Source organism: Sus scrofa, chromosome 9, assembly GCF_054392235.1.
Source record: "Sus scrofa isolate SSC_HxYL_T2T_F1_AM1 chromosome 9, Sscrofa_HxYL_maternal_Yorkshire_Landrace_v2.0, whole genome shotgun sequence".
In the NCBI taxonomy this organism is placed as follows: Eukaryota; Metazoa; Chordata; class Mammalia; order Artiodactyla; family Suidae; genus Sus; species Sus scrofa.
Window position 1 is genome coordinate 7,793,593 of NC_139391.1, and position 26,896 is coordinate 7,820,488.

The window sequence follows — 26,896 nt, forward strand, 5'->3', positions numbered from 1 at the left end:
CTTTCCTGGCATTTATGTTGCCATTCAACTCCCCGGATGCCACCCCGGGGGAAAGCTGAGCAGCGCAGCCTATGGGATGGGCCCTGGACTCTTGAGGGTATTGGGGATGCCCATGTCGTGCCAGCTCTGGAATGAATCCTTGGCCAATCCAGGGACCGTTTCTCTGCCCCTCAGTATCAAGGGAGATGATAAAGGAGAAGGCCCTTTGCAAACTGTAGAGCGCTGTGCCTCTGATGGTGCGCAAGCCCTTGAGTGTATACACGTGCGTGAGAACTTGTGAGTGTGAGTACACGTGTGTGCACGCAATGTCCCCTTGGCCTGGCTGGAGGGGTACCTGCATGCTACCCGAGCCTCCCTGTTCGGCTGGAGCTGTTCTAAACTTCTTCCAGTCTTGTGTCGTGTTTCTCGCTGTGCGTTGGTTACTAGATCGGATCAGGTTGAGGTCTGGAAACCCAGCAATTACCTTGGAGTCCACAGACTTCTCCCCTCCTGTGGCTGCCACTGGCGGGTCGGGGAGGTGGGGGGGGGGTGTCTGCAGGGCTGGCAGCTTGCCTCCCTCCTCTGCCCGTCCACTGCCGCCACTTTTCCCTCCAGGGCTCTGAAACCAGCCACTCTCTCGTCATTGTCCCTTGACTCCTCCCAACACGTCTCTGCCAGGTGTTCTTATGATTCCCATTTTGCAGGCAAGAAAATGAAGTCTCCGTGAGGGGAAACAGCTTTCCCAGAGTTACCCAGCCCAACGAGAGGCAGAGCTGGAGTCTCCACTCCTCCCCGAACCCCAAAAACTCTTTTCTTAACTGTTGCTGTCTCCCTGGTGTGCTGGCTGGTTGGCTGAAATGAATGAATGGACAAAAGAGCAAATGAATAAATCCCTCGGTCAGTATTGAGCTGAGAGAGAAGGTTAAGTGTTAGGAACAAGGGCTCTGGTTTATTGACCACCTACTATGTGTTAAGTGCTTGACATAAAAATATGTGCTGCCAGGATTATTGCTGTCCCCGCTTTGTAGGTGAGGAAGCTGAGGTTCAGAGAAGTTAAAGCATCTTGTCCTGTGTGGGGCCTGGGATTCTAACTTGAGAGTCAGCAGAGCCTGGCAACAGGTGCCCATTACAGCTGGGCAAGACTGTCAGGAAACTATGCCTACAGGGCCCTCCCTGGTGACACCACCCCCCATCTGTCCCAAAGCCATTTCCCCATTTGTCTCTGAAATGGGTTTCTCTTTCAGTCTGAGGTGGGATCTTCTGGCCCAGATTTGATTGTTCCTCTCTTACCAGACTGTTGGCACATCTAGTGAGAGTCCGTGCCCTGGTTTGGGCATGGGGAGGTGTCTTCCTGTCCCTGCTGCCCCAGGGCCAGCCCTGTCATTAACAGCTCCCATGGGAGAGCCAGCTCGTGCCAGTGCAGTCGTGGGTCTGTGGCAGTGGCCTAGGCTGGCTCAGTGGCATCTGTGCCCAGACCTGTGCTGGATGCCAGGGACCCAGAGGTGAGTAGATCCGGCCCTTGGCTTAGAGGACTTACAGGCTGGGTACTGAGGCCTGCGTGGGTTAAGTCTGTAGTCATGGAGGCAGAGCCTGGCATCCTGACTCCCATTTTCATGGCCTGGGACAGAGCAGGGGCTGTTCCGTGGCCTCAGAAGTGAACTGGTCCGTGGCATCTAAGAGGCAGATCTCTTTGCAAAGGGATGACGTTGTCTGTGGCAAGCCAGGAGGGCAGGAATCAGGTCGGCCAGAAGTTCCCCTTCTGCTGGGGGACAGGCTGGGTTGGGCGACACTGTACAGGGAAAAGAAATCAGATGCTGAAATCAGAGCTGGGTTTGAATCCAGGCCCTAGCATTTGCTGGCTCTGTGATTTCAGACAAGCTATTTAACTTCCTGGAATCTCAGTGTTCCCATTTGTAAAATGGGCTAATAGAACCTGTCTGGCCAGTTCACGGAGTGGATAAAATAAGGTAATGCACATAATATGACTCACACGTTCTTCGGAAGTTTTTGTTCACTTCCCTCCTCACCCCGGCAAGAGCCTCCATCCGAGGGAGGAGGCGTTCCTTTAGGTAGCAGCTAGTCTCATGGTCGAGGCAAGAAACAAAACTCGTAAGATATTAGAATGAACCCTCCAGAAGCACCAGCGCTTGACATTAGGGGCTCCATTCTCATGTCACAAAGGACAATAGAAACCCAGGTGGCAGCCTGAAATACCTCTGCTGTAGAAGGGTGCTGGAATAAAGCAGATGATAGATTAAAACCTGAGCAGTGCCCAGGTTCGGTCTCCTGATCAAGCTGGAAAGCTCCCTGTCAGGCGCTCAGACCGAGTGAGATTCATTGAGGACCTACTCTGTGCCAGGCCCACGCTGTGGCTTTACTGTAGATGTATCTTGATTTACAGTAACAGCAGTGACCACGAAAGGTTAATACTGTAACCCGCCTTCAGTAAGCAGGGGAACTGAGGCTCACAGTTGAACATGCCTTGTTCAAGGTCATACAGCTAAGAGAAGCAGAGGGGAGCCTCAAACCCAGGACAGTCTGGCCCTGAAACCCACGACTCTCCTACCCCATGGGTTACTAGTTCCGCAAGGCCTCAGATCAGAAACACAGAAACGGAAAAGGTAAAATATAAATGACAACGTAAAAAGGAATAATTGAGGGAATGAAAACCGCAATGCGATCCCACTTCATACCCATTAGGAGGGCTATAAGGAAAAAGCCAATAACAAGCGTGGGGGAGACGTGGAGAAATTGGAACCCTCCTACATGGCTGGTGGGAATAGGAAACGGTGCAGCCACTTTGTCAGTTCATCAAAAAGTGAAAGAGTTACCACATGAGCCAGCAGTTCTATTCTTAGGTATGTACCTGAGAAAACGGAGAGCATCTGTATCCACGTGATAACTTGTATACAAATGGTCATGGCCATGGATTCACTATAGCCCCACAGTGGAAACCATCTAAATAGTCAGCAGTTGATGACGGGGTAAATCAAAGGTGGTACGTCCATACAATGGAATACTATGCAACCATAGAAATGAAATTCTGGTCCATGCTACAACCTGGATAAACCCCGAAGACATGATGCTAAGTGAAATCAGCCAGTAACGAAACGATGCCTATTACATGATTTCATTGATGTGACATGTCCAGAATGGGAAAGCCCATTTAAACAGAAAGTAGATAAGTGGTTTCCACAAGACGAGAGGCAAGAGGAATGAGGAATAACCGCTAATGGGAGCAGGGTTTCTTTTCTGGTAATGAAAATGTTCTGAAAACAGATAGTGGTGATGGTTGCACGGTCTTAAGAATGCACAAAAGGAATATACTAAAACCCATGGAATTGTACACTTCGAAAGGGTGGATTTTAAGGTGGGTGAATTACATCTTAATTTTAAAAATATCAGGAGCAAGAATATACAGTTACAAAGAAGTGAAGGAGTTCCCGTTGTGGTTCAGTGGTAATGAACCCAACTAGTATCCATGAAGATGCAGGTTCAATCCCTGGCCCCGCTCAGTGGGTTGGGGATCTGGCGTTGCCTTGAGCTGTGCTGTAGGTCACAGATGCAGCTCGGACCCTGTGTTGCTACGGCTGCCATGTAGGCTGGCAGCTGCAGCTCCTCTTCAGCCCTAGCCTGGGAACCTCCATATGCCGCAGGTGCGGCCCTAAAAAGACAAGAAAAGGAAGAAGTTGAGACTGAGGTTGGTCCTAGGGTAGGATGCAAGGAAACTTGACTTCGAGATTCCTGGCTGCTGGAGTGAAAAGGGAGAAGCAGCCTCCAAAAGGAGGGAAGTACTAGCTCCTAAGGGAAACCAGCTCTTCCAGGGCGTGGCTCTGAGGCAAGATTCCCACAAGCCTGAGTTGGCAATCCTATGAATTGTCCAAAAAACACATTTCCTATCTCTCGCACCTGAGATTCCGATGCAGAGAGCATCAGGAGCTGTGAAGGCCACGCTTAGGAGCCGACACCTTAGGCTACTGTACAGTCATGGATGCTGCCAGAAGGCCCACAACTGCTGATCAGAGACAGAGTTGCGCACGAGGGTCGTGGCAGGGAGAGTATCCGTATGGGCACTGATTCCTCCGGACCCCGATCCCACAGGGCCTGCCAAGGTCAGATGACACCTGCCGGAGCAGTGAGCTGCCTTACAAGACAGGAACCCAGACCTGGGGCAACTCACATCTTCTATAAGAGGCAGGAAGCCTGCCTGCCTGGCACAGATGTCATGGTCAGGGCTGTTTGTCTTTGGTTTTTTGTTTGTTATTGTGGTAAAATATGCATACCTGATTTACATAATTGATTTACAACGGACCTTTTGAATCATTTTTTGGTGGGAAAATATCAAATGAACTGTTTTTACTCGCAATAAAACAGTGGGGTTTTTTTCCTCCTAACACCAGCCCATTCCGCCAGCAGCTCTGAGGGTTCGTGCCTTAGGACCCTTAGATAAGGGCTGTGTCCCCCAAGACAATATTGCCACCACCCCCACAATTCAGGTATCAGTCACAAGTCCTGGGCCTCCTGTACTTCTGACTCTACGTCAGGAACTCCCACGGCCTCCTCCTAGGGTTCAATAATTCACTGGAATGGCCCATAGAATTCAGGAAAGTACTTTGTTTAACTATTACTGGACTTTTTATTCTTTTTCGGGGGCGGGGGGCGCACCTGCAGCATGTGGAGGTTCCCAGGCTACGGGTCGAATTGGAGCTGTAGCTGCCGGCCTACACCACAGCTCAGGGCAATGCCAGATCCTTAACCCACTGAGCGGGGCTAGGGATCGAACCTGCATCTTCATGGATACTAGTCGGGTTCTCAACCCGCTGAGCCACAATGGGAACTCCCTATTACCAGATCATTTTAAAGGACACAGCTCAGCAACAGTCAGTGGAAGAGATGCGGAGGGCAAAAGGTAACCTCCCTCTGCCTTGGTTTTCTCACTTGAGGCATAAAGTGGAGATAATTCCAGTCTCATCTCACAGGATCATTTTGAGGGATAAATGGAGTATTTATTGTACATCTGGCGCACAGTAAGAGTTCCGTGCTTGTGTCATTTTTTTTTTTTTTTTTGGAGTTGTGTCTCTTTTTTATTTTACATTTTTAATTTTTTTATTTTTATTTTTTTTGTCTTTTTACATTTTTAAAATTATAGTTGATCTACAATGCTAAATCAGCAAAGGGACCCAGTGTATACACATACCTACATTCCCTTTCGCATATTCTCTTCCCTCAGGGTCTATCCCTGTAGACTGGATATAGTTCCCTGTGCTGGACAGTAGGACCTCATTGCTCATCCATCCTCAAGGGAATAGTTTACATCTACCAACCCCAAACTCCCCATCCATCCCACTCCCCCTTCCCTCCCCCTTGGCAACCACGAGTCTCTTCTCTTTATCTATTTCCGTTTTGCAGATAGATTCATTTGTGCCATATTTGAGATTCCCCATGTAAGTGATATCATGTGATATTTGTCTCTTTCTAACTTCACTTAGTATGAGAATCTAGTTGCATCTATGTGGCTGCTAATGGCATTATTCCATTCTTTTTGATGGCTGAGTAGTATTCCGTTGTATATGTTCCACTTCTTTTTTTTTTTTTTTTCTTTTTCGGGTGCCCTGGGCCAGGGGTTAGATCCCAGCTGCAGCTGTGGCCCACACACAGCTGCGGCAGCACTAGATCCTTTAACCCACTGTGCCGAGCAGGGATGGAACCTGTGTCTTGGCACTGCAGAGAAGCTGTTACTCCTGTGGCACCACAGCAGGACCTCCTGTACCACATTTTCTGAATCCATTCATCTACTGATGGACATTTAGGTTGTTTCCGTGTCTTGGCTGTTGGGAATGGTGCTGCAATGAACATGCGAGTGCATGTAGCTTTTTGAATTAGAGCTTTGTCTGGCTATGTGTCCAGGAGTGGGGTTGCTGGATCATATGGTGGTTCTATATTGAGTTTTCTGAGGAACCTCCCTACTCTTTTCCATAGTGGTTGTACCAATTTACATCCCCACCAACAATGTAGGAGGGTTCCCTTTTCTCCGCACCCTCGCCAGTATTTGGCTGTTTGTGGATGGTCATTCTGACCAGTGTGAGGTGGGACCTCATTGCAGTTTTGTTGGCATTTCTCTAATAATTAGTGATGTCGAGCATCTTTTCATGTGCCTAGCTGGTATTGTTGTTGTTATTATTACCTTGAGCCTCTTTTCTGACCACATTGCTGGCACACTGGCCACTCTCGCTGTGGTCGCTGTCCTGCCACTTGCCTCCTCCAGCCTCTGCTGTGCATTTTCTCTGCCTGAAACACCCTTGGCCTCTGTGTGCACCTGGCGGTTTTGCTGCTGCCTCCTCCGCCGAGCCTCCCCTGCGTGCAAGACCATCCCACCCCGCCTGGGCTCCTGGGCCCTGGAGCAGGACATCTGCCTCCGTCTGCACTGCACTCCTCAGGGCAGGGCCTGGGTCTCCTGTGTCGCTGGTTCACAGCGGGAGCCTGCCAGCTGCAGTGTGGGGAGAGGGCGAGCTGGGGACAGAAACAGCCCTGGCTGGGCCTCCAGGGAGCACACACTGGCCCTGTGGGCTGTGTGCCAGGGGCCGGAATGTGGGTGAGGAGGACAGGGAGGTCAGGCGGCCGGGCTCGCCCTCATCTAGGAACTGGGAAGCCATACATGCTTAGGCGGGAGTGGCGAGGTTAGGTTTCTGCTGAGCAAGGACCTCTCTAGCTGCGGCAAGGGGACGGATTGGCCGGGGAGGTGGGGGGCTGAGCCGGAGGTGCCCGCTGACTGGGTAGAGGCTGGGACCGCAGGGGGAGAGGAGGGGCCGTCCGACAGATGCAGAGGGAAAAACGCCAGGGCCTGGTGACGGATTTCAAGTGGGGCCTCCGTTTTCCCACCAAATGGCCACGAATGGGCCCTGCCTCCCCCACCCCCACCCCGGGCCTCTCCAGTGAGATCGGAGGGTAGCAGTCCCTTGGCATTGACCTCGAACCAGGTCGCGTCCGTCTCTCCCATGCGGTCCCATACCCTCCCCACGGCGCACCCCCCGCCCCCGCCCCGGCTGGGGCCCAGGACAAGCACAAGGCGAGACCCTTGGGGGCTTGGTCACGTCTGCAGGGCCCGGCGATGAGAGCCGGGCCTCCTCACCAACCCCATCCTGGAGAGCCGCTGGGCCGAGGCACGGCCTGGCTGAGCCCTGCTGATGAGATCACTTGTTCCCTTGGGCAGAGTGGACCTGCCGGGGCTCCTCCACCAAAGAAGGGAACAGCCCAGCCCAGCCCTTGGTTCCTGGGAGAATGGTTCCTTCCCGTTTTGTCCTCTCGGCCAGCCGTGCAGGGGCTGGCATGGCAGGGAAGTGTGCCCTCATGCGCTGAGTGTCCTCCGGAATCGTGAATCCAGCCGCCCAGCAGCAAGCCCGGACCAGGACCCAAGTCATCTGTCCCCACACCTGACATCCATCCCCAGGCCGAGGCCCAGAGAGCTGTGTGTATCCCAAGGGGCGGGGCCTTCCTTCTCTGGGCCTCAGTTTCCTGAGCTGCCAAAAGGATGCGAAAGAGGGGAGGAGGACCCGGATGTGAAAGAGGAGGACCCGGATGTGAAAGTGGAGGACCCGGAAGCTCTAAGGGCCCCCCCCCCCCCGAGACAGGAGGGCTGGGCGGCCGCCAGAACCTGGCATCCTTCCAGACACCTCCAAGTCCCCGTCATTTCCCAAAGGCACAGCTTGGCTTCCCCAGCAGAGGAGACCCAGATGGGCAGCAGGCTTGGGAACAGATTCGGGGCAGAGGCCCCCCAGGGGCCCTGCAGGGCTGGAGACCCTCTGCTCCCTGCCGTGGGCCTCAGAGTCCCCCGTGTTCTGAAGACTGGAACAGGGCATCCCTGAGAACCCGACCCTCCAATCTGACTTTGCAGCGCAGGGCTGTCAGGGCTCGTGGAGGGTGTGCAGAAGAGGCTGCTGTGAGCCAGGCACTCAAGGCCCTGACTGGCCCTCCCACCAGCTGGCCCTGCTGCCTCCCTGTCCCGGCCACTGCAGGCTGTTGACTCTGACCTGGACTCTAATCACATCCAATCCATCCTCCACCCAGCAGCGCGTGGAACCTCCTAAATCTCAAATCTGATCACCCCTCTGCCCAGCTTTACAAGCCATCGAGGGCTCCTTGGCCACGCCCACCACTTAGAAGCCCAGTTTATAGTCTGGCATTTGAGTGAGGACTGTGGGGACCTGGCTCTGAGGACCTCTCAGCCTCGGCTCCTGCAACACAAAACTAGCGGATGCTTGCGCCGGCGTGTCTCCAGCAGGCCCCTCTGTGGAGGACACCCTTCCCCTCCTGTCCACAGTCCGCCAAAAAAATCACCTCCTTCAGGAGTTCCCGTCGTGGCGCAGTGGTTAACGAATCTGGCTAGGAACCATGAGGTTGCGGGTTCGATCCCTGGCCTTGCTCAGTGGGTTAAGGATCTGGCGTTGCCGTGAGCTGTGGTGTAGGCCACAAGCGCCGCTCGGATCCCACGTTGCTGTGGCTCTGGTGTAGGCCGGCGGCTACAGCTCCGATTCAACCCCTAGCCTGGGAACCTCCATGTGCTGCAGTGCGGCCCTAGAAAAGGCAAAAAAAAAAAAAAAAAAAAAATCACCTCTTTCAAGGAGCCTTCCTTGATACCCCAGGCAGGGATAGGGACCTCCTCCGTCTTCTCAGAGACCTCTCCATCTGTCTTTCCCACTAGCTGGGCTCCTCCAGGACAGGGACCAGAACCCAATGAAGTCCTGGACGTTGTAAGGCTTCCTGCAAATGCACGTCGAATGAATGAATGAGGGAGGGAGCGAATGAGTAAATAAGCAAGGCTGCAAATGAGGCCGTTTCTCATCTGGTCTGTGATAAACCTATATGCACTCATAGGAGCCCCCCTGGGGAACAGCTGCTTGCACCAGATACTGGGCTGCGTATTCTAGCTCCATTACTGCATTAAGCCCCGACAGTGCTGTGAGATGGGCGTTGTTATCTCTATTTTATTATTAAGGACACGGAGGCTCAGAGAGGTACAAGGCACTGTCCATAAGCTGCGGAGCTCGGACAGAAACCATGCTCCGTGGAGGAAACGCTGATGTGGCAGAGGGGTACGGATGCCAGGAATGGACCTTTGGCTCTAACGGACCTGGCCCTCACCCAGAGGTAGGGGTGGGTTGGGGAGAGTGTATGGGACTGAGGGGAGGGTTAGAATGAATGGGGCTTGAAGAAGTCTGGGCTTTCCAGGGAGCTTTGAGCAGAATCCCATTCTGAGGTGGCTCCTCGTGGTTCGTATGACACGGGGAGATGCTGGGAGCTTCGGGCCCCTCGCCCCGACCTACCCCACGATCGGCAGCGCATCCTGTCCTGTGGCGCGGACACTGCTATGTTCTCAAACCGACATCGAGAGCTCTGCAGAGGTATCGGTGCCCTCACCTACCCCTCCCCAGAATCCCGCAGTTCTCACCTAAATAGACCTCCTCCTGAATGTGCCAGGCCCACCCCAAGCCCCACCCCAAATTCCCAGCAGAGTCCAGGCTGTTTCCTAGAAGCCACGGAAGCTTCCCTCCCCCAGCCCCGCACCAGCCTCGGGGGGGCGGGGGGGGCTGGGGGAAGACACACCAAACAGAAGTCACCTGGCAGTGGCCTGTTTTTTCCCCAAAGCTGGTTGCATCAAGGTCATTTTTGAGACTGATGGCGTGCGGTAGTCCCTGGCTCCCACGGCCCCATCCCACCAGCCTCACCCAAAAAGATGGTGCCCCTCCCCTTCCCTGGGCTGGGCCCAAAGACTCCCTGCTCTGCCCCGCCCTGGGCCTGATGGTAGGGGTGTGAGGAAGGGAGGCAGAGAGGGGGAAGTAGAGGCAGAGCAGCAAGGACTGTTCTAGAAGCTTGATTGTAAAGGGACAGAGAAGCACAGCAGGAGAGACGCAGGGTCAAGGAAGAGGGGTTGCTAAGAGGAGAGATGAGGGTGGAATGTCACGGGCTGAGGGGAAGGAGAGGCAGGGGGTGGGATCAGGGCTGGGGTCGCACAGGAGGAGGGGGCCTGGGGCCCGGGAGGAATGAGGAGAGAGGTGGCTGGGAAATTGCAGGAGCCCCTCCGACAGGCCTTCCTTTGCTGGGAAGGAGGAGTGGAGGGCTGTCGGGGCTGAGGACAGGGCTGACAAGGTGGGGCAAAGCCGTGGACGAGAAGCAAAGAGGCTGCTCCAGGACAGGCAAAGTTTGGGAGCCTGGCTAAGCGGGCTGGTGACCAGTTCGTGGCGCCTCGGGCCCCTGGGCCGAGTCACATCCTCCAGCCACACTCAGCTCGACAGTGCAGGACAGAGCCGACTGTTGGCATCAGGAATGCGGGATACAAATGCATGGGCTGTGTTGTCAGGAATCGGGGGTCCTGGGGTGGAGGTGAGGCTGGTAGAGGAGGAAAGAGGGGCCAGGAAGATGCTGGCCTAGGGAGCTGAAGGCCTCCGAATCAGAGGCCCCAGTGCGGAGGGAGAGGTGGTGTGCAGGCTGGGGGGCCCTGCAGGGAGAGAGGGTGGAGCGGGACCAGAGTAGGAGGTGGGTGAGGCAGAGGCCTCAGACAGAGCAGAAGGGAGAGACTGGCAGCCCAGGCCCTCCAGGACTTCTCCTCTTCACCCTGCTCAGCTGGGACCGCCCGCAGCCTGAAGCTCATACTCGCACATGCACACGCAGTTAGAGGCAGCCCCACGGGCAGCTCTGAGGTCTTTAAAAGCCCCCAATCCAATCCCCAGTAAACACATACTGCAAGTACCAGCTGCAGCTTCAGATATAAACACAGCCTCAAGCCAAGTCCCCTATGCCCCCCAGTCGATCTCTGTTCCTGTATCCTCTCTGTTCTTGAGCTACCCCTAGAAATCCATCCATCCATCCATCCACCCATCCATCCACTCATCCATTCATCCACCCATCCGCCTGCCCATCCATCCATCCGTCCATCCACCCATCTGCCTACTCATCCACCTGCCCATCCATCCATCCATCCATCCGCCCATCCACCCATCCATCCGCCCATCCACCCATCCATCCGCCCACCCATCCATCCATCCATTCATCCACTCATCCATTCAACAAATACTTCTTGAGTACCTACTATGTGTCGGGCACCGTCCTAGCCACTAGGGATGCAGTGGTAAACAAAACATGAAGACCCCTGCCCTGATGGAGTTTGTTCTGGTAGGAGGAGACAGACAATAAGCAAATAAATAAAATAACACATTAAAGGATGTTACATTCTCCCCTGACCAATAAACTAGTGGTGTCTAAGAGAAAGAAAGAAAAAGGAAGGAGAGAGGGAGGGAGGGAGGGAGGAAGGAAGGAAAGAAAGACAAAGAGAAAGAAAGACGGAAGGAAAAAAGGCAAAGGACGGCACCTGCTAAGGCAGCGAGTAGAGCAGGAAGGGCGCGGGAGGGGCATGTGCAGCTGGGAGCTTTCAGTTTTCTCTAAAGTGGTGGGGAGGCCTCGCCAAGATGTCATTTGAGAGCCCACCTGAAGGAGGTGAAGTCTGTCCTGTGTTTCTCACACACAACACCATGCACCACAGCAGAACCCCTGGTGCCACCTGCTGGGACCCCCACATCACATGCTGAGCCCGGGAGATACCCCAGCTTTGATCTCTTACCCCCAGGCCACTTCTCAGATGCCCACGAAGTGCTGCCTCTCCCACACTGTTTTGGCCACAGGGGAGGCCCTGGTTCCACGTGGCTGCCATCCGAAGGTGGGGAAGAGGCCCCAGACAGGAAATGAAGCCGGACTGAGGCCAAGGGTTTCGTCCTCGGGTTTGGAAATGGGCTCCCCCAGCAGGTCCCGGGGCCTGGACGAGAGCCCTGGGCTTGCCTGGTGGAATGAAGATCCACTGATGAGCTGTCCTGGGTCAGTCTCTTCAGGGTGCCCTGGGGGGTTGGGGGCAGCCAGGCTCGGGGGCTCTGGAGGCAGGTTAGGCTGGGAGATGGAAGCCGTGACAGGGACAGCTCTGAGGGCCTGGTGTGACACAGTGTACATCTCCATGAGCTTTTTTCAAGGGGGGATGCCGCACCCCGGGAGAGAAGGAGTGAGCGCCCTGTCATGGGGAGTATGTGAGCAGGAGCCAGACAAGCCTGTCAGAGAGGCTTCAGGGAGCCTCCTTCCCTGAAGGGTTGGGGGAGCTCTGGGTCAGATGCTCTTAAGGCCTCTCTGGGCCTGAGGGTCCAGGACTCAGAGCCTTGTCATTGCCGCTGGGCTCCGGAGCCCAGTTGGGTCCCTTGTCTCTGCCAGGCTGGCTTAGGTGCTGGAGAAGGTCAGAGCAGGGCCAAGGCAGAGGGCTGCCTTTTGTGGGAGGTGAGGGGTCCTCTGAACTTTTCTGTGGACACAAACGTTGCCTGTGGATGTAGTTGCCTACCTTGGGGGCCTCCGTGTCTGTCTGTGAAATGGGTAGGACCATAACTCATGGTAAACACTCAGGTACTTGGTGGCCTGCCCTTCCTGAGGGTCTGGGGTTGGGGGAACGCAGGCAGACTCAGCGGTGCTACGCCTGCAGCCATTACCTTCCTTCCCCTGAGACACGTCTTCTCTGTCATCAGCCAAGCCAAAGATTCGATTCGATTCTATTCTATTCTATTTTATGCTATGCTATGCTATGCTATGCCATGCCATGCCATGCCATGCCATGCCATGCCATCCCATCCCATTCTATTCTGTTCTGTTCTGTTCTTTTGCCGGCAGCACCAAGGACAGAGCCCTGGGGCTCATCTTTATCAACTGGGTCCCTTCATTCAGCACTTCCCAGCGCCTCTTGGGAGCTGGAGCCTGTGCTGGCCTCTCAGGTCTCAAAGGGAAAGCAGACCTTGTCCCCAGCTCCTCCCACAGCTAGAGACAGGTGTCTGGCTGGCGGTGCCCCCTGAGCAGTTCTTTTCGGCCCTGACTCCCAGTCCCCATTCCTTTGTCCTGTCTCAGGCTACTGTGGTCCTGAAAGGCAGGGTGTGAGTGGTGGGTTTACTGGCACTTTGGGGGAGGTCCTGATTTCTCTGGCCTCGATTCTCCCCCAGGGAACGGTTCTCTCTCTTCCTGAGTGTGGACTTTGTCATTATTCAGATCTCTGTCCTAGTCCTGGCTCACTGCCGACTCACTGGGTCTCCTTGGGCAAGTCACTAGCTTTCTCTAAGCCTCCTTCCTTATTAGTAAAATGGGGGTAAACAGGCCGCCATATGGGGCTGCCGTAAGAGCAAAAGAGATTCTGCCTCAAAAGCACGTAGCTCAGGGGTTAGCACCTGCTGAGTGACCGAGAAACTGCAGCAGTGACGATGTTCGGGAAAGTGAGGCTTGGGGAGCTAAGGTCGCCTCCCCAGGACCACACCGCCAGTGGGTGATGCATCTAGGACTAGAGCCTGGATTTGAGATTTCTAGTTTCCTTCTCAGGAGCTACTGAGATGGCGCAGCGATTACTGTGGAAGCTGATGGAAGAGGAGCTTTCTTCATGGAAAATGAATGGAGGGGGGGTCTCCTCCTGTTGCCCCCACGAAGGCCAGGCTTGACCTGACAGTCCCTCCATCCTGCCTGCCCCTCTGCTGGTGGCCTCCATGTACATAGCCAGTTCTAGCTTCCTCCGCAGGTATATGAGGGGTATCAGGCCAAAGGTGGTCACGAAGGCTGTTGAAAGAGGAGAGGGAGGCACGGGTGTGCAGGACTATAGACAGGACTCCTGATTTTAAGTGGCAGTTCTAGGTCAAAGAGACTGAGGCCAAAAGGGAATTTATCAGCTCGTGCCTTCAAAAAATCCAGTGAAAAGTAAAGCTTCAGGTATAGCTGGATCCAGGCTCTCAAGGGTGTTCTCAGGGACTTACGTGTTCCCACCTCTCAACTCTGCCATCCTTTGGCTTTATTTGGACACTCTCCTCCCTGGTGGTAGTGTCTTTAGCCATAGGACAGTGCCTGGCACATATTCCCCTGCCTCCAGCAGCTCCAGGCTCAATGTTCCAGCAAAAGCTCCAGAATCTGAGACACCCAGTGACGGTCACCCACCCGATCCCAAGCTGGTTCAGGGCCTGAGGTGCCCATCCTTGTCTCATTGGCAGGCCTGGGTCACAGGCCCACCACTCCTGGATCCTCAAGACTCCAGGAGAGGAAGGAGGGGAGGCTGTCATTATGAGAAGGATCCGGGAATTGGGTGGGAGAAAGTACAGAGGAACAGAACAATGATGGCCTGTGAGACAGGCCAGCGGCTGGACCGGGGCCATCTCTTCCCCCGTGGACGGGAGCCTGGTTATCTGGGAGGAGGGGCGGGTCTTGAAGGCACCAGGGGAGGCCGTCAGCCAGCTGCACTCCTTGCAGCTAAGCAGCGGGTTCTTTCTGGAAAGGGACTCCAAGTGGCATGTCTCCATAGGGACAGCCTTGGGGTCCAGGCCAGGAGCAGAGACCCCCTCATACCAGCTCCAGGGACAGGGGTTTATTGGAAGGTCTGGGATCTCCCAGGGCCCTGGGCAGGAGGTGCTACAGCCCCAGGGCCTTGGACTTGGGAAGCCGGCCGCTGTGAACTGTCCCTCTGCTGGCAGGGCTGCCTGTGGCCGCTGCTCTCTGGGCCCCTGTGCTCAGGCCACACTTCCTCACCCTGAGGCCGCCCTGTGACTTCTCAGCCCTCTGCCCACCAGGTCGCCCTGATCTGAGACCTCGTCGTACGTGTGCCCAAGAGAGACCCTCTTGCTTGCTTTGCCAGGCCTCAGCTTCCGCACCTACAAGGTGGGGCGGTCGCTGTGAAGAGTGAATGAGAGGCAGCCTGGGAAGCATTTTGGCACGTTGACAACATCTGCCCCGACTGGGGTGGGAGAACACGAACTCCCTGATGGGCAGCTGGGGCCTGGGGCAGAGCAGAGCCGCAGGAGATGCAGGTGTCTGCTGCGCCCAACCTCTAGAGGCCAGAGAAAAACTGAGGGGAGCAGCCTCAACCCCCACATTCCCTGAAGCTGCAGCTTCCCCTTCCTTGTGCTCAAAATGGATTGTTTCAGTTCCAGCTTTAATTCCCATCGAGCAGGAGGTGAGAAGGGGAAGTGGAAAAAGAGAAGAGAAATCAGATTCCCTCCCTCCCTGTGCCCTCCTCTGCCAAGTTTGTCTGCTTGTGTGGCCAGCCGGATACCACAGGTGAAACCAAAACTCCTCCAGGAGGGGGTGGCTCTGCCCTCGGCCCTCAGTTTTCTGGGTGCCAGGCAGGCCCTGGCCTCGGGCATCAAGCCATTTTTCAGGTGGAGATTCAGGCTCAGAGAGGGTAGGTGGCTCACCCTGGGTCACACAGCAAGTTGGTGATGAATCGTAGGCTGTCTGACTCCTCAGGGGAAGGAAGCCAGGTCTCGATCTCTGTCATCCTGTGCCCTTGGTACTAAGCTCGGAGGCCAGGGGCCGACAGGGGGGTTTCCAGGCCGTGTTTCCCAGAAGGCAGGCAGGCCAAGGTTAGGAGGCCTTTTCCCACGTCCAGCCTGGTCTGAACTGGTTCCTGGCTGGCTGGCAGACGGTGACTCAGGCTTCCAGCTCCTACCTCTGGCTGTCAGGCCTCCTCATCCCTTCCAGATACGAGGGCCGTGGGGACGGGTTCGGGATGGGAAGAGGCTGCAGAGTCATGGGTATCCTGAGACCATAGGATCCAAGCAGCCCACGGAGCTTCGGCCCCGGTCAGCTCTTCCTTCCATCTAAACGGAATCGCTTCTGCTGCAGGCGCAAACCAACCCCGTGCCTTGTTGCCTGAATTGAAAACCTGAATTGAAAGCGGAAACCAGCAGAGGTTGACCCCTTGCGGGGTGAGGGGCGTCAGTGTTCCTCCCGATGGTGCACCTGGAGTGGAGGTGGGTGCTGAACGCCTGGTGTCAGGGAAATGCTCCCTGGCAGCCGGACAGACTCCACACTAGGCCTGCGCCCTGCCAGGGTCCCCGGTGGCTCCTGAGAGCCGTATCGACCGGATGTGGGATCTGAGAACAAGGCTTGATTTCATCTGGGCCTAAGTGGGAGAAGGGCTGGGAACTGGGTCCGGAGGACCTGAGGTTGGGAACCCAGCTCTGAGCTTGCTTGGTGCCAGCCCTGCAGGGGAGGCCCCCTCTGTGTATTGACCTGCCCTCAGCCCTCATCAGTTGCCCCCCACCGCCCCCCCCTGCTGCCCCGGGCAGTCTCCTGGCGCCATCTCCTGGCCAAAGGCCCTTATTGCAGGGAAGACATTCCTGGCGGAATCCTCTGGAGTGGGGAGCAGGGGAGCAGGGACTTTGGGGGACAGTGGAAAAGGGGGTGTAGAGTGAGAAAGATCTTGTTGAAGTGCCCCCAGACTGGGACACCTCAGGACACTCACTAGCCCTTCCTGAGCCTTAGTTCCTTTATGGGTACCATGCAAAGTGTCACCCCACGACTGCCTGCCCAGAACTGCAGGTGAAACATGTGACACGGGGTGGGCGGTTGAGAAATCAGTGTCACCTGGTGCTGAAGACCTGAAACCACCGGACACTAGGGTGACCCGAGGGAGCCCAGGGCAGGGCCTGGAATTGATTCACTGCCCTGACAAACGCTGGCTGCAAGGGCGGCCCACACACATGGTTTCGTTTAGTTCTGACAGCAGCCTGTGTCCGCACCAGTGATCCCTCTCGTCTTACAGATGAGAAAACCACACGAACAGTGCAGCTATTCAGAGAAGGTGCGTGGAAGTGTCCCAGGCAGAGGAGGCAGCCCGGGAAAGGCCCCCGGAAAGCCCGGGGCGGGGGCAGGCTGGCAGCCGGGGGCCCCGGCAGGCTTGGGAGTAGAGCAGTGGCCCCTGGGCTCTGCTTGAGGTTTTGAGGCCCATCCCCTCGGGCTTCCCATTTGAGCCCCTCTTCGCACAACTCACCCCACACTCTGGTGGCGACACTTGCTCTTCATTTCTCGCTCAGGGTAGACTCGTCCCCTGCCTCCATGCCCCGGCCTGGCCTGCCCTCTTCATGCTTTTTATGAGTCCAAGTTCCCGCAGCCTTTTATTTTATGTCACTTGATTTTGTTTTTCCTTTTTTGGCCGTCCCACAGCATATGGAGTTCCCCGGGCCAGGGGTCAGATCCGAGCCACAGATGTGACCCATGCCACAGTTGCGGCAAAGCCGGATCCTTTAACCCACTGTGCCAGGCCAGGGATCAAACTTGCATCCTGGCACTGCAGCGGGGACACCTTCCCCCCGCCCAGCAGCCCATGTGCCTTCTCTGGGAGCCCTTCCAGGTGCCTCCCTCCCAGATGCCCCCAGGATCCCTGTCACCCGAGCTGTCCCTCCCGGGCTCCACCCACGTGGCAGGAACTGAGACCCAGGCCCTGCCCTGCGGCTGACACCTTCAGGAAGCCCTCGGAGCTCCTCCCATTCTTGGGACAGACACGCTGGTGGAGGGGGACCCCAGGAGTCCATCCTGGGAGTCAAGCGGAGGGCCAGCTGCTGGGCTGAAGGCCAGGCCTCCTTGCCCTCCCGAGCCCGGGCCAGATCACATCAGACCCGGAGGTCCAGGCTCTCCGCTGGCACAAGCGACCTCCTAGCACAGACTTGAATAAGCAGTAGGTGGTCAGTCCGGCACAGCTGACCGAGCGTTTACCAGCAGTTCCAGTCTGGGTTTTCTCCATTTGGCGTAAACTTTCGGTCCCACCTCAGTTCCTCAACCGCCTGCCTGTAAAATGGGTTTGCGGGTGAGGTCTGTGCTTATCCCTGACAGGGTAGAGAGGGGGTCCTCTCTCCCTTTGCCAGGCCACCCACCTGCGGGACCGCACTGTACCAAGGAGGCTCCAAAAGGGAGTCACACAGGGAGGAGGCGCCAGGGTGGGACAAGAACCTGGGCCTCTCACTCCCTGACCAGTGATATTTTTCCCTGCATCATTCTGTCCCCGCCCCACAGTCCCCTCGGCTGCTCCAAATGAAAGCCCACCTCCTCCAGGTGGCCCCCTGAACACTGTCCCCACCACTGGGGCCGGCCTCCTCGGGACAGCAAGGCGCCACAGCTCTTCCTCCATTGTCCTGGCAGCTCGGCGTCCTGGTCCGGTGGCGAGGAGGGCCTGGGGGACCAGGGAGGGCTGGCATGGGCAGGGAGGGTCACACGTGGCCGAGTTGTCGGGGCATCACCTCTGGGTCCCCACAACCCACCCCTCCCTCCCAGGGAGCTCTGGGAGGGGCAGTGACTGCAGGGGCACGTGGGAGGCTCTGATGGCATAGAGTCGCTGCTCAATACTTGCTGGCGGCGAAGAGGAGGCGAGGGAAGGAGGGAGCGAACAAGGGAGCGCCGTCGAGGGCTGAGGACTGCCCCCCAGAGGCAAGAAAGAGCCCTGAGTGAATGAAGAAAGGGGGGCTGCAGGGAGGGGGCACTGGGAGATGGCGCTGGGGTTACAGCTTTTGAGGTGTAATCACCCAGCTACCCATTTGCCAGATGAGAAGACAGGGAGAGGGCTGGGGACGAAGCAGGCTGCTGGGTCTGCGGCGCTGGCCTCAGACCCGCAGCCCCGGGGCCGCCGGCACCTCCCTCCCTGCCCTCATCCTCCTCTTTCCTCTGCTGGCGTGGGGAGGGTTCCAGGAAGGAGACCTTTTCTCCGCCTCCGTGCTCCTCAGATTCAGTTTCCGTCAGGCTCTGGTGTGGGGGGTGGCGGGGAGGGGTGGCCCCCGCAGGGGCTATTTCAGGCAGAGGCAGCCCTGCCAGGAAACAAAGGGCGCTGCTCGCTCAGAGGTGCCCCAGTCCTGGTGAGAGCAGAAGCGCGAGAGCCTCGTGTCCGGCCTCCCCCCTTGACCCATCCCACTCGGGGCCACCAAGGTGCTTCGGGGACAGGAAGGCTGCCTGTGAGTGTTGGTGTGACTCGGGGGCCGTGGGCAGGTGCGGGGAGGGGCAGGCGGGCCGGGCCCGGCGCTGACCTAACAGAGGTCCACAGAATTGGGGGGTGGGTGGAGAGGAAGGGATCCCACCCAACTAAGGGATCAGAAAAGGAAGCTGTAAGACTGGACCTAGAGCTTGATGGACACCGAGGGTTCAGAGGAAAAGAGGTGGGTTGGGCGGCACCTTGGCTGAAGGGAATGGCAAAGACGGGGGCTGGCGAGGAAGCCCGGGTCTCTGGCTGGGAATGGCTGTGTGGCCCTCCCTGTCTGTGTCTCGGGAACAGTGGGGCAAGAGAGGAGGGCAGAGCGGAGGGACCTGGGCTATTTCAGATGAGGCTGGGGCGCTCGGCAGGGAGCTTGAAAGTCAGGACAAGCGTTTGAGCTTTTCTTCAAAGGGCAGAGGGATGCGGGGACGATGTGGTCAGAACACCTGCTAGAGGGGCCCCACCACCAACCGCAGACAGAGCATCTGAGGCCCAGAAAGAAGCTGGGGTCTGAGCTGGTCCGGGACACAGGGCTCAAGAGTGAGTGACAGGAGTTCCTGTTGCTCAGTGGTGAATGAATCCGACTAGGAACCATGAGGTTGCAGGTTCAATCCCTGGCCTCGCTCAGTGGGTTAAGGATCTGGCGTTGCCATGAGTTATGGTGTAGGTCACAGACGTGGCTCGGATCCTGTGTTGCTGTGGCTATGGTGCGGGCTGGCAGCTGGAGCTCCGATTCCACCCCTGGCCTGGGAACCTCCGTATGCCCCAGGTGCAACCCTAGAAAAGACAAAAAGACAAAAAAAAGGGTGAGTGACCAATGTGAGAGCTCCAGGAAGCCAATGTCAGCTGCCGCCTGGAGGCAAGACCACACAAGCCCTTCCCGGGAACCAGCGCTAGCCTGGAGGTGGGAGGCCAGCTCACCCCTCCTAGTTCCTCAGAAGGCAGCGTGGATCCAGAAGCCAGGGCCACAGCCGGGACTGCTTTTCCTGGCGCAGACGCGAAGGCTGGCCTGATCCTCTTGAGCGGTCCCTGCCTCCTTCCGAGAAGACCAGGCTCACGAGGGCGTAGGAGGCCGCAGACACCGGGAGACTCAGTCACCGGAGGCAGAGGGCTCTCGCAGGAATGGGGGGGGGGAGCAGACCCCCGAGGAGAGTTCAAGGGCACAGCTCGCTTCCTTCCATCTGCTTCGCCTCCCACCATTCACCTCCCTGCCTCTGCCTCGAGGTTGCTCTCCTCTCTGGCCCCCTTCTCCCCACCTGGGGACACCCCAGGGCACCTCACACCCCTCTCCCCCCATGGAAGTCCTCCTCAGTCACCTTGAACTTGCTCCTTCATCCTCCTCTGAAAAGTGACTTTTATCCTCTGGCTCACACCAGCCAGCCCCCTCAGACTAGCGTATGTATATGGACACATGTACGTGTGTGAATATTTGTGTATCTGTCTACACGCCCATCTGCATACACTGTGCCCATGCATTCAGCAGACAGTGAGTAGCCATTAAATTGTCTAGCATCTGAAAACAGGAGAGCCAGTGCATGAATGAAAGCATGGCTGGGGGAGTTTCTGCTGGGGCTCAGCAGGTTAAGAACTTGACTAGTATCCACGAGGATGCAGGTTCAATCCCGGGCCTGGCTCAGTGGGTTAAGGATGCAACATTGTCACAAGCTGCAGTGTAGGTCACAGATGCGGTTTGGATCTGGTGATTCTGTGGCTGTGGTATAGGCCAGCAGCTGCAGCTCTGATTCGACCCCTAGCCTGGGAACTTCAGTATGCTGCAGGTGTGGCTCTGGAAAAAAGAAGAAGAAGAAGAAAGAAACAAATGGGGAAAAAAAAAAAAAAAAGGATGAGTTCCTGTGTGGCACAGCGGAAAGGAATCTGACTAGGAACCATGAGGTTGCCGGTTCGATCCCTGGCCTCGCTCAGTGGGTTAAGGATCTGGTGTTGCCTTGAGCTGTGATGTAGGTCACAGACACAGCTTGGATCCCACATTGCTGTGGCTGTGGTGTAGGCTGACAGCTGTGGCTCTGATTGGACCCCTAACCTGGGAACTTCCAATGCTATGGGTGCAGCTCTAAAAAGCCAAAAAAAAAAAAAAAAAAAAAAAAAAAAGGATGACCTGAGCAAATGAATGAATGAACTTTCTCTTGCCTCTACCGATCTCGGCTTCTGGGTAACAGTGGGGGGACCAGCAAGCTCCTCCTCTGGCCCCCCTCTCATGCCTAACCGCCTAGCTGTATGCCCAGTACTCTGAGCACATGGGCTGTAGCCCCACAAAAGAGTCTTTGATAATTACAGGTGGTGTGTGGATAGAGGCTAGAGAAACCCAGTCATTCTCACTTTACAGTTGCCCCGAATCTAGGTAAAGTGTTTTCATCAGAATCAAAATTTAAGCTGGGAGAAATTAGTTTGAGGAGCTGTGTTTTGCTCTAATATAACTTTTTAAAATCCCATAACTTTATTTAAGAGGAATGTTCACATTTAAGAGGAATGTTCGCACTTGCCCTGTGCCAGGCACTATCCTCACAACAACCCTAAGAGGCAGGCACTATGTCACCTCATTTTATAGATGAGGAAGCGGAGCACAGAGATTGAGTAATGAGCCTAAGGCTACACAGCTCACACGTGGCAGAGCTGGGATTCGAACCTGGGCATCTGGACCAGAACCCGTATCTTGGCCTCAACCCTCTATCTCCTCGCTCTGAGTGCCTTTGCAGGTGTTTGTGTTCTTTCTGGGCCTCAGTTTCTCCTGTCTGTAAAATAGGGAGAGGGGGCGATTTGCTTCGCTGTCCCAAAGGCTTTCCCTTACAGGATTGTTAGACTTAAGCTGTGGGTTCTCTCTGGACACCAGCAAATATGGAAATGCCACTTGAGAAGTAGGTACCCACAAGTCCCACTTATCCCACCAGGGAGCCTCTTAAAGCATTTGTGCTGCTGGCTTCCCCAAAACCCAGCCGGAAGGGGTGAGTGGAGGGGCAAGGTACAGGGCCCAATGGCATGGCATGACATTTATTAAGCACCTACTGTATATCAGGTCTGTGGCAGTTTTACTGATAAGGCCATAGGCCCAGAAAAGGCAAGCGACATCCCCTAGGCAGAACAGCATAGAAGCAGGGGAGCCAGGATTTGAGCCAGGCCTGCCTAGCTCTGATGCTGGGTTTTTAATCTCTACTTTCCGTTCCCATGGGTCACACTAAGTTCCCTCTTCTGAATCAGGCAGTTGGGTTCTGGTTCTGAATCTGCTTCCAGCCCACTAAGACTGAGCAGTCCGTGCCCTCACTGTGCCTGGATTTCCCTCTGTAAAGGAGCTGGAGACACTCATCCTGCAGCCGTTTGACTTGGGGGGAGCTGTTCTCAATCTGGCCACCAGGGGGCACTGTGGCCCCAGGGGCTTTGCCAGATCCCCTCTGTCCAGGGGAAGGAGGCTGAGGGAACTCCTGTATCACCACCTTCCCCCATTTTACAGATAAGAAGACTGCTCCCAAAAGAAGGACCATGGCTTTGGAAGGCGGAGTCCAGGCTGAAGAGGTAGGCACTGTCCTTAGCTCAGAAGTGTGGACATTCTGCTCATGTTGGTTAAGTAAGTTACCAGGGCCTTCCCTGCTGTGGGCCCCAGGTTGGGGGCTCTTGAACACAGAGAGGAACCAGATCTGGCGCTTCTCCCGGGAGCTTCCTGATCTGTGGGGAAGAGATAGGCAGACAGGCCCACCACGACCACAGTCTCCGAACTCCGGGGAAGGCTCTGACCACATGACATCCTGACAGGTGGGTGCATCATGCCCCCATTTTGCAGATGGGAAAAACTGAGACTCAGATAAGGTATATCGCATCACTCCCCAAGGTCCCAGAGCTAGTAAGTAGCAGAATTAGGATTCAGGAGTTCCTGTCCTGGTGCAGCGGAAACACATCTGACTAGGAACCATGAGGTTGCAAGTTCGATCCCTGGCCTCGCTCAGTAGGTTAAGGATCTGGTGTTGCCATGAGCTGTGGTGTAGGTTGCAGACGTGGCTCGGATCCTGTGTGGCTTTGGCTGTGGCATAGGCCAGCAGCTGTAGCTCCAACTGACCCCTAGCCTGGGAACCTCCATATGCCACAGGTGCGGCTCTAAAAAGCAAAAAAAAAAAAAAAAAAAAAGAATTGGGCTTCAAACCAAAGTCTGTCAATCTCCACTTACAGAAGAGATATTTAGCTGGGGTTTTGAATGAATAGAAATTCACCAGCAAGTTGGTGGGAAATGAATATTAGAAAGTGAATTGGGAGTTCTGGTCATGGCTCGGTAGGAACAAATCTGACTAGTATCCGTAAGGACGCAGGTTCGATCCCTGGCCTTGCTCAGTGTGTTAAGGATCCAGCATTGCCCTGAGCTGTGGTGTAGGTCACAGATGCGGCTCGGATCCCCTGTTTCTGTGACTGTGGTGGAGGCCAGCAGCTACAGCTCCAATTCGACCCCTAGCCTGGGAACCTCCATATGTCGCAGATGCGGCCCTAAAAAACAAACAAACAAAAAAGGTGAATTGGGTTTCTCCCGAGCTTGAGATTTTTTATATTCCAGGTCACCTTAAAAGTGGGGTCTGTGGGGGGCTTCCAGGGAACAGCCCGCATCAGAGATGGCTCAGGTGGGGAGATGCAGGCCCAGGGAGGGACAATGCGTGTGGTCACGGACTGACAGGCTGTGTGTTGCTTCCAGCCCCTCTGGATGTAGGAGGCCCGGCGGAACAGCCATGGCCATGGCGTGGGACAACGGCACAGGCCGGGCCCTGAGCTTCCCGCCCACCACTTGCGTCTACCAGGAGAACTTCAAGCGGCTGCTCTTGCCACCTGTGTACTCGGTGGTGCTGGCGGCTGGGCTGCCCCTGAACGCCTGCGTCATCGCCCAGATATGCACGTCCCGCCGGGCCCTGACCCGCACGGCTGTGTACACCCTGAACTTGGCCCTGGCTGACCTGCTGTATACCTGCTCCCTGCCCCTGCTCATCTACAACTATGCCCGGGGTGACTACTGGCCCTTCGGAGACCTCGCCTGCCGTCTGGTCCGCTTCCTGTTCTACGCCAACCTGCACGGAAGCATCCTTTTTCTTACCTGCATCAGCTTCCAGCGCTACCTGGGCATCTGCCACCCGCTGGCCCCGTGGCACAAGCGCGGGGGCCGCCGGGCCGCCTGGCTAGTGTGCGGGGCCGTGTGGCTGGCCGTGACAACCCAGTGCCTGCCCACAGCCCACTTTGCCGCCACAGGCATCCAGCGAAACCGCACCGTCTGCTACGACCTGAGCCCGCCCAGCCTTGCCACCCACTACATGCCCTATGGCATGGCCCTCACGGTCATCGGCTTCCTGCTGCCCTTTGGCGCCCTGCTGGCCTGCTACTGCCGCCTGGCCCGCCGTCTGTGCCGCCGGGATGGCCCAGCGGGGCCTGTGGCCCAGGAGCGGCGTGACAAAGCGGCCCGCATGGCTGTGGTGGTGGCAGCGGCCTTCGCCATCAGCTTCCTGCCTTTCCACATCACCAAGACAGCCTACCTGGCGGTGCGCTCCACGCCCGGCGTCCCCTGCCCGGTGCTGGAGGCCTTCGCGGCCGCCTACAAGGGCACTCGGCCCTTCGCCAGTGCCAACAGCGTCTTGGACCCCATCCTCTTCTACTTCACCCAGAAGAAGTTCCGCCGGCGGCCGCAAGAGCTGCTCCAGAAACTCACAGCCAAGTGGCAGCGACAGGGTCGCTGAGTCCTCTGGTGCAGGACACCTGAGGCTGGAGCAGCCACTGTGGTTGCCCCTGTGGCCTGGGCACCGGAAGCCCCGCCGACCCTCAGCTGGGCAGGGAGTGAGGTCCCCACGGCCCCCCATATTTCAGCTATTTATTAAGCCTTTTCTCTGGAGCAGGCCCTGTGGGTACAGAGAAAGTCAGGCCTGGGCCTAGCTCTCCAGAAGGTCCCAGGAAGCCATGGAGAGTCGGAGCAAAGCTGCTCACACAAATATAGTGCGACAAACACCGTAACCGAGGAGTCTGCTGCGTGCCGTGGAGTTACCAACAAAGGGAGTAAGGGAAGACGGGAGGGGGAAGTGAGAGCTTCCGGGAAGGGGCATTTGAGCTGGGTTTTGAGGGATGAATATGAGCTTTCTGTTCCATTCATTCAGCAAAGCTTTATGGACACCTTGTGCTTGGGCCTAGGTTGGTTCTGGGGCCCCAGGAGAATCAGCTTGAGCCTGCTCCATTCAGGCTCTCGAGTGCTGGAGGTATAGACACGGACACGGTGATGTCAAGGCTGTGACAGAGGGAAGCATGGCTGGGGGGGAGGGGGCACCTAGGGAATGCCCATGTCCCAGGGCAAGGAGTCGGGGAAGAGCTCTCGAAATGGGGTGGGGGCATCTGAACCAGATGTTGAAGTCTGTGTAGGAGCTTGGCAAACAGAAGTGGGGAGCGCGTTAGTGCAGCCTGGGCCAGCCCTGTGCTGGGCTCTGCCCTGGGGCAGCAGGCAGAGAGCTGGGGCCGAGGGCGTGTGGCCCCCTGTGTATGAAAGCTGCGAAAACAAGAGCCGTCCAGACAATAGCGAGAGCGGTCCAGGTGCTCCGGGCTGTGGGGGCTCAGCAGACGGAGGAATTGGGAGCGCATCTTCAAAGGGGTGGGCTTAAGCTGGGGAGGAATCCAGAAGGCAGAGAGGAGGAGGCTGCTCTGGGCAGAAGGCCCTGTGTGTACAAACCTGGAGGCAGGGGGGTGCTGAGCCTGGTTGTAAAGCAACAGTGAGTTTCAATTAAGCCCCGGGGTTGGGTGGCAAGAAATGGAGCTGGGAGGGAATAGGGCATTCAATGCCAGGAAGAGTCCCAGGCTCTCCTCCTCCCCTCCACCCACCTTCCAGCACGCCTTTTTCAGGCTTGGGGTATCCTCCGCCAGGGCCCCCAAGTGAAGGAAAACAGCCCGTCAACATTGCCTGATTCTTGGAGTGGGTTAAGGATTTGCCATTGTCTCTGTGGCAGCTGAGGTCACTACTGAGGCACAAGTTCGATCCCTGGCCCAGCATCAAGGATCTGGTGTTGCTTCAGCTGCAGCTCGGATTAGGGCTGGCCCTGGAACTTCCATATGCCACAGATGCAGCCAAAACAAAGCAAAACAATACCAAACAAACAAACAAAAAAAACCCCCCAAATCTCCTTTGCTTCATTCTTAAAGGAGAAGTCAGCAGTTAGAGACCCATGGCCACTCCCAGGGCAGGAGGCTGCTCCATGGAGGTCCTATGGCCAGAAGCCTGTAGGCTGGCCCCATGACCACTCCTGCTAGGTCCCAGCCCTGCTCTCTCACCTCCATCATTCTGGCCTGTGGGTACCACCTGGAAAGCTGCCTGGAGGCATGTGCAGGCATCTAAAACACAGACCCGAGCCTTAAAAAGCTGTGGAAAGGCGTCTTCACTGAAGGTCCCCAAGGCTGCAGAAAAACTGTGCCACGCAAAGCCCTCTGCAGCCCTCTTTGCCCTTCGCCCTCCCCGGGGTCTCCTTCAGCCACTCTCTGAGCTCCTCATCCTCCTGCCTCTTTGTCCTCATCTCCTCATCCCACCCCGGCTCCACCCCCCTCGCTGCTCCTCCTCCCAGGTTCCTCCTGTCGAGAAATCTGGCCAGCCCTTGGCTGCTAGTGTACCATGCAGACCCAGGACTGGCAGGCGCAGCCATGGCAGAGGGGTGTCTTCCACCTTCGAAGGCAGAGCCGGCAAAGGGCGGGGGACTGTGTAACTTACTCGGCATTTTTCTCATAACCTCCCTAACATCCAAGGCTGTTCGGCCACAGGGACACTTAGAGAAGGGCTCTCTGCAGGAGTGAAACTCCACAGCAGCTTCAGAGGTGTGCTGGCAGCTGGTGGAGGCAGTGGGAGAACCAGGCCTGACCCATCTCGGGAATCCACGCCAAGTGCCCTTGCTGGGGAGCCTGACAGTTCCGATGGAAGGACGTTTGATTCTCAGGGTCACAGTGAGATAGATGGGCTTGGACATCAGAAGGCAGAGCTCCAGTGGTGCCACTGGTCAGCATGCGGTCCTTACACAGGAGACAGAGACTGGTTCCTAGCCCGCGTCCAAGGCAGCGCCATGCCCAGCAGTCCAGCTGTTGCCCATCTCACATCGGATCCTGAGTCTGAGGCCAGGCTCTTCAGCCACCTGTCCTGGG

The 26,896-nt window shown here is 56.4% G+C and overlaps 2 protein-coding genes across 12 annotated transcripts in view; one reads left to right on the plus strand and one right to left on the minus strand.

Moving 5' to 3' along the window:
* P2RY6 (pyrimidinergic receptor P2Y6) overlaps positions 1–24,742 on the plus strand; it is a 50,997-nt gene extending 26,255 nt beyond the window's left edge. The window contains exons 4-8 of one of the 11 annotated variants that reach the window (XM_084974195.1): positions 8,972–9,123; positions 9,205–9,377; positions 21,569–21,633; positions 22,224–22,285; positions 23,445–24,739. In XM_084974195.1, coding sequence (XP_084830321.1) covers positions 23,479–24,471 — 993 coding nt within the window. In that variant the 5' untranslated portion in view covers positions 8,972–9,123; positions 9,205–9,377; positions 21,569–21,633; positions 22,224–22,285; positions 23,445–23,478 and the 3' untranslated portion in view covers positions 24,472–24,739. 11 annotated transcript variants of the gene reach the window in all.
* On the minus strand, positions 1,574–16,928 carry LOC110255395 (uncharacterized). Its single transcript, XM_084975210.1, has 4 exons — positions 16,796–16,928; positions 11,591–11,805; positions 8,588–8,736; positions 1,574–1,768 (listed from the first exon to the last, which is right to left on the minus strand). The coding sequence occupies exons 1-4, from the start codon at positions 16,825–16,827 to the stop codon at positions 1,715–1,717; spliced, it is 450 nt and encodes a 149-aa protein (XP_084831336.1). The 5' UTR covers positions 16,828–16,928; the 3' UTR covers positions 1,574–1,714.
* Positions 24,743–26,896: the final 2,154 nt, after the last annotated feature.